This window comes from Beta vulgaris, chromosome 5 (genome assembly GCF_026745355.1).
Source record: "Beta vulgaris subsp. vulgaris cultivar EL10 chromosome 5, EL10.2, whole genome shotgun sequence".
NCBI classification, from domain to species: Eukaryota; Viridiplantae; Streptophyta; class Magnoliopsida; order Caryophyllales; family Amaranthaceae; genus Beta; species Beta vulgaris.
This window is the reverse complement of record NC_079206.1, coordinates 59,606,760-59,613,798: the sequence shown is the minus strand read 5'-3', so window position 1 is coordinate 59,613,798 and position 7,039 is coordinate 59,606,760. Positions and strand designations below refer to the sequence as shown.

Below are 7,039 nucleotides of genomic sequence, written 5' to 3'. Positions count from 1 at the left end.
ACTGAAGTCACATGTACTGAGATTTTATCTTGATCATCACTATCTCTTAAAATGTGACATATAAAAACGAAGCATTAAAATTTATAAGGTACTAGCAAAATATCATTTTATGATGATTAATTTTTATCAATATATCGATATTGAGAGTACTTCATAGTTAAACTCCGGCTTTATATATTATGTGTAATTTAATTTATACTTCCTTTGTTTTATATTACAAGAAACATTTTCTCGGACAATCATTAATATCTCTAGTTTCTGATAAGTAAAGATTATAAAATTTGATATTCTGAAAATGAATCTAACAATATTACAGATGATTATATTTCTCCGTATGTAGAATCACAAAATATGGTTAAAAGAAATTTGTGAATAAGGTTAAATAAAAGCAAAAATAATTTTACTCTATTTTAGTATAGATAAGGCTCAATATATGAAGACTGGCCACGTAAGCCTAATCAATAAAGTAGATATAATTTTTTTTTTTCCTTGTGATCCCAATTCCACCCAATTTCACAAAACAAAATCTTTCATTGAACTTGATATGTCATCAGAAAAGTACTACCTTTTAATCTAGGATTTAATTGAATTGTTGATATTGGCTTTACGAACAATACTTCACCTGCCCACCGAATAGACAACCCATTACTAATAGATCGAGCATTAAATAAAATTATGTTGAGTTGAATTTCCGTTACCACAAATTTCAATAAGCCTTTATTAATAGTTGGTAGTCTTCTCGATGGGCAAACAAAGTTTTTTCCTGGTTCCACCTAGTCATCATTCACTCTAATGTTCTTAGTTTAGTAGAGAAGATCAATTCCAATTTAATTTCATTCATCACAAATTCAGAATTCACAACCATCAATACAAATTTTACCATAAAAAATGAAAAGGACAAACTTGTTCATCTTACAATAATGACATTACTACATTAGGTGTAGAAAACAGGTGACATAATACAACAATAGACGCACAATTATTGCATGTATGCCATAGCTTTATTTTAGACAACCACCATATAAGATGAACTTAAAGCACATTAAATGTTATAATGCGCTAGAAATTAACAAGGCCTGGTGCAAAAGCATCTTCTGCGAAGACCTTGACAATCTCCTCCAGGGAATCCTTCGGTTTGGCAAACATTGGCACAATTCCTGTCGCCAAGGCATGGTCCCTTGAACTTGTGACTTGCAGTTTCACATGTTCTTGCTTCTGCTACTCTTGGCCCAACCTCTAAGATCAAAGAAAAAAAAACAGGTGGTAAGTTTGTACATGATGGTACATTTTAGTAAATTTTCACTATGTACATTTGAAGTTGAAGAAAATTCACGACATATCCTAACATTTTTAGAAATATACGATATGCTCTCGACTTCTTGAAGTTTGAAAGTTTTTCTTTTTTTTTTTCTTTGATGACTTATTGATATCAATTTATGTCTATATATACGTTAATTTTTGAGTTTTTTAAAGGTATTATGGTTGTCTTTTCAGCCTCGTCTCAAATGCTATATCATATGTTTAGGTTAGGTGGATTTGTTTTTATACAATAAAATATATCAGTTATTGAGGTTAATTACTAAAAATATTTAACCTTCAACTCCTCAAGGATATATTATATATACTTTTCTAAAAGGTAAAGGGTTATATGGTGATTGGTGAATTACCAAAAGTAGTATAAAAGGCTACAAAAATAATATGCATTAGCTAGTAAAAGAGAGAATTCAATCTTTACGTCATCCAATATTACAGTTATGTTACGAGCTTGTCTTGGCAATCAACCGTTTGAGTCTCTTAGAGGACTCAAACGGGGGTAATTTGGTCATTTTATGCGTTGGAAGATTTCACGCGCGTGTGGCTGAAATTTGCTTGGTACCAATGCTAGGTTATAATGGTACCATTCTCCGAAAATATTGATACCTTGGTACCAGTCCTGATAACAATTTGATACCAATGTCAGGTTATAATGGTACCATTGTGTTTTATTTTGGGTGTTTGAGTCTTTTTTGGACTCAAACCGTTGGTTACCAAGCCTTTCTCGACTCTGATATAATATACTTACCATAACTCTAATATCCAACTTAGTTGATCTATTATAAGAGTACTCTATGAATGTTATTTTCTACTCAATAAACTTATGTTGAGAAAGAAAAATGGATACTTCTTCATACGCATATATTGTATTTCTCATTGTTCCATAACATATTGATTCACCGAGTTAGTACGTAGTATATACTGATAGAAGTGAAAGCTTGTGAGAAATCAGCAGTTAATCTATGATAATTAATAGAAATTGGAAAGATGATAAGAAGGATAATTATATGTATATTAAAGCAAGGTAGAATATTATCTGAACCTGTGGCCAAGACAAGCAGGAGCACAAGACAAACAGCTGTAAAAGACTTCATTGACTGGCCCATGAGTTAGCTATGAGAAGAAAAGATGTTTGGAAAATAAGAAGAATGGTAATGAAGAAAATTATGTTGGTGATACAACCTAAGAAAGCTCTTATATATATAGAACTATAGGGGATATGGCACCCATTGGCCATTACCCACTGTTATGTAGTTAGGTGAAGTCTTAGAATAGATAAAGGCATAAAGCATACCCATTTTATTTATGAAAAGTGAATACAATAAGTCAGAGAATAGTGGATAGGTGAGTATGCGTATTGGCCCTATTGGGAGTATTATTAAGGGTGAGTTTATTCCTCACACTTAACTTCAAATTTCAGATTGAGTCACATTATTTTTTTATCAATTCATACTCATTTTAATTTTATATTTTGTTTTTCAAACTTTTTTAAGACTCACTCCAGAAAAAGAAGAAGACACATGCCTTTTTTTATTGGTCAGAAAAATATTCATTGCATGGCAAGAGTCTTGTGAGGAGTCTTGAATATATCAAAATCCAAACCAAAATTCTTTCCAAGACTTTACCCAAATAATACCGATGAACAACCTAAAATTATTTTTAGGGTTGTATGTATAAGAAATTGAAAATGAAAATACTAATATGTAATAAATAATCATTAGTAATACCAATCAAGGCATAAATACATAGTAATAAGTTTATAAACTAATACCATTTGTTATAAAAAATATATATATTTAGTTTCTATTAATAGCATTTGAAATTGCATATACATCTAGTTTCTAGTACCAATGAAAAGGATCTTAAAATAAGAAGGGTGAGAAAGATATACGTTCATAATTTTTGACTGAATGTAACATTTAGTTATGTAAAAAAGTTTTAATCCCTTTCATTTTAAGAATCTTCTTATTTGATCCCAAAACTATATACCAAAATCCATCATAGTTTTTATACAACATGACTAGTGTTAGCCGATTTGAACACCCATAAGTGGATAAAGGAATTAAGTTAGATATTACTCCCTCTATTTTTGTTATCTTTCTCATTTTTTGTGCACATCTCCCAATGCACATTTGAACTTAAATATTTTTCATTATATATTAGTAAAAATTATAATGATTGAATATTAATAATGTACTATAGACGAATCAAACAAGACCCCACATGATTATATTTTTTCTTATAAATTAAAAAAAAAATTCAGAAGATTCTCTCTAAGTATAAATGGTATCAAAAATTCGAAGTGAAAACGATTAAAATACAGAAAGAGTACTCTATTAGGTATCTAATTATAGATTATTTAAAGTTCTTTTTCATAAAAAAAAGGCCTAGTCTTATGAATCAAAGTGTTTTAGAAGTCTTTAACATCACTAGTGTCAATAATGGTTAACTTTCGCTACATGCTAGTGGATCTTGTACATATTAAATGCACGATGTACCTAGTGGGCATTTTCAAATCAAATTGGAATTAAAAATTACACGACAAATACCTTTTTTTTGTTCTAATAGAGATAATTAATTAAGTAAAGTTAAATGATAGAAAATATTAAGAAACTTTAATACTATGGATTGTCAATTGAAACAAACTTCTTCATTTAAGAGGTATAAACACTTAGTTAATTTAATTGGAGCGGTCCCAACTTTTAAGTTCTTCTCAGTATAATTCCTCAACTTCAACGGTCTTTCTTAGGGCGTGTTCGGCAACAATAATTGTGAGAATAGGTTTTAGCTGTTAGAGTAGCTATTAGGATAGCTATTAGTGGTTGGTATGTAGTTGTTAGCGGTCCAAGTAGCGGTATAAGATAATACTGATGTTCGGTAAAAGAAATTGTTAAAGTAGTTATTGTTTACAAATAATTAATTAAAAACTCAAATAAAACTTTAATATATAATTTATGCACCACTAAACGTTATCCCAAAAGCTATAAATTGTTGTTTTTCACAAACACTACTAAAACACTACTTATAAATTAGAGTTTTTTTGTCAAAGACAACCTTTTATATATACTTTTTTGCGAAAGACAACCTTTTAAAAAATTTTGGGCAACTTCAAACCTTAATGAAATTTTTTTTTGTCAAAAACAACCTTGACCGACATTCCGACGTTGACTCGCCGGAAACTGGCGTTGACCTTACTTAAACAATCATGTGCCCCTCACATGATTTCTTTTATCCCTAATTTTACTTATTTCCCACCCTTTTCCCCCTTAATCACCCTCCCATATTTTCTTCCCTCCCATATTTCCTTCCCTCCCTTCTGCATTTTTACTCCCAACCCCAATTCCTCATCTTCTCTCTTGAGTTTGCAAATTCTGATCGTTTTTTTCTAAGGCTAAAGTTGATTTCCCCTTAAACTACTTAAACAAAACATGAGCTTTCTCAACGCTTTTGGATTTACAGAGTATATCAGGAAGGGTATTGCAGGTGGTGAAGTCGCGTAAACCAGCAGAGAGAGTGGGAGTAATGCAGGTGGTTTTCGAGGATGGTGGAGAATTAAAGGCCTTTTGGGCCATGGTTCAAGAGGAGTTTTAGGGTTTGATTGACAAGAGGTTCGGAGAAGATGAAATCTAGGGATGAGAGCAGGGTTTTTGGGTCTTCTATGGAGAAGATGAGTTGGCTATGGATGTCGCAGTTGAGGAGAGAGAATCTGACGGCGGAGCAAAGGTGGTGCTGGTGGAGATGGGCTTGAGGACTCCACAATGGAGTTGGAATGGGAGTTTTTGGAGGTTCAGAATTCAGAACCAATGCTTTGAAATAGCAAGATAAGATTCTGACATCTCACGATTACAGGTGAATTTTGCTCGGCAACAATTACAAAGAGATAAGGTGAGGAATTGGGGTTGAGAGTAAAGATGCATAAGGGATGGAAGAAAAGATGGGAAGGTGATTAGGGGGGGGGAAGGGAGGGAAATGAGTAAAATTAGGGAGAAAAGAAATCATGTGCGGGGCACATGATCATTTAAGTAAGGTCAACACCGGTTTCCCGCGAGTCAACTGTCGGAATATAGGTCAAGGTTGTTTTTGACAAAAAAAAATTTCATCAAGGTTTGAAGTTGCCCAAATTTTTTTAAAAGGTTGTCTTTCGCAAAAAAGAGTATATAAAAGGTTGTGTTTGACAAAAAACTCTATAAATTATAATACTTAAAGTTACTTACACTACTAACTTACCAAACACTACTATTTTTCTTAATTAGTGTTTTGATCTAGTCAAGACACTAAAAGCTACTTAGAAAGCTTGTGCCGAATACACGCTTAGTAATATGATAGATAATGTCATGTGACACAGTTCAATCGGAGAGAAAATAGGTTTGCAAGAGGAGAGAGAAAACATGTTTGGTGGTTGTGGACTTGTGGTAGTGTTTCAATGGTGTTATGAGATAGATAGGGTATTAATAGGTCATTATGGGTTAATGGGTCAATAGGGTCAAGGAGCTCAATTGAAGGTTAATAGGGATTAGTAGCTAACACAATTAATGACAGTTAGTAATTAAGGGCAATTTTATATATTTATTAGAAACTCAAGGGTATATGACTATATGGTGAATTTTTGAAAAAAAAAATAGAAGGTATTAATTGTAGAATTTTTAGAGGAGGAAAAAAGAGAAATCTGGAGAGAACTAGAAAGACTACATTTTTAATATATTTTTCATACACCGATAATGAATAAACAAAACAACCTTTAAATAGACATACAAAGCACTACTAATAACATGTCCACTATGTAGCCCACTACTTGCTATCCCACTAACTAGACCATTATCTAGACCACTACTTGTTAACCCACTAACTAATATTAGCAACTAATCTAACTATTAGGAAAACTATTTAACTAATTTTGGAGCATAATCCAACATTAATGTGAATAAATTGAAAACTCGTGTAAATTTGGTATAAAAAAGCTCTTTTTCTTTTTAAAAGGTAAATTAATCTTTTTTTTCTTTGTGGTGGATGGCTATATGAACTTGTGAAGAGAGAATGAGGGGAGGAATTGATTTCTTTTTTTAGTAAAATAGATAAAGTTAAAGATCAATAAAATGTGTCAAGTGGCCTATATAACCAGTTTTGCAAGCTAATCTATGTAGAGAATAGTTGTGTGAAGATACCTTATAAATTTAAGACCTTTTCAATTATTTAATATGTATATAAGTATCTTTAAGATAATTAACCAATTATAATTAAAGTGATGGCGTCAAATTTTTCTAAATTTAAATATATATTTTAAAATTTTATAAGTTTTGTACCATTAGATATAGCTTCAGCCGTACTTTAGATTCCTTGTCAAAAAAAAGAAACAAAAAAAAATACTTCAAAAAGTATCTATTTATAATCACTTCTTATATACTTCCGGTGTGATATAATTCTCCTAATAAGCTTTCAAATAAAAGAGATAGATGTTTGCATGGTTTATCTATGTATGGAGATTATCTAATTATTTCTTATAAACTGTCTCATTTTTGTTCTTTTACTAATAGAAATATAAAATGTTACTTATGTAATTGTATCTTTTGGTGTATAGGGTAGGATAATAAATAGAAAAAAAGTAGAGTAATCTTTTGAAAAAGAAGAGAATAATTTGAACAATTGATTACTTTCAAAAACAAAGTAAGAGAAGAAAATGAAACCATTTTGAAAAAATGGAGCAATAGCCAATAGCCAATAATGCAAG

General features: G+C 31.1%; 1 protein-coding gene across 1 annotated transcript; it reads right to left on the bottom strand.

Moving 5' to 3' along the window:
• Window positions 1-818: 818 nt before the first annotated feature.
• Window positions 819-2,518, bottom strand: LOC104894159 (defensin-like protein). Its single transcript, XM_057395222.1, has 2 exons — window positions 2,357-2,518; window positions 819-1,236 (listed from the first exon to the last, which is right to left on the bottom strand). The coding sequence occupies exons 1-2, from the start codon at window positions 2,418-2,420 to the stop codon at window positions 1,067-1,069; spliced, it is 234 nt and encodes a 77-aa protein (XP_057251205.1). The 5' UTR covers window positions 2,421-2,518; the 3' UTR covers window positions 819-1,066.
• Between the last annotated feature and the right edge of the window lie 4,521 nt (window positions 2,519-7,039).

Coding starts and splice junctions, on each gene's coding strand:
- LOC104894159 (XM_057395222.1), bottom strand. CDS start 2,420: ATGGGCCAGTCAATGAAGTCTTTTACAGCTGTTTGTCTTGTGCTCCTG. Junction 1,237..2,356: donor CCTGCTTGTCTTGGCCACAG/GTTCAGATAATA, acceptor CTTTGATCTTAG/AGGTTGGGCCAAGAGTAGCA.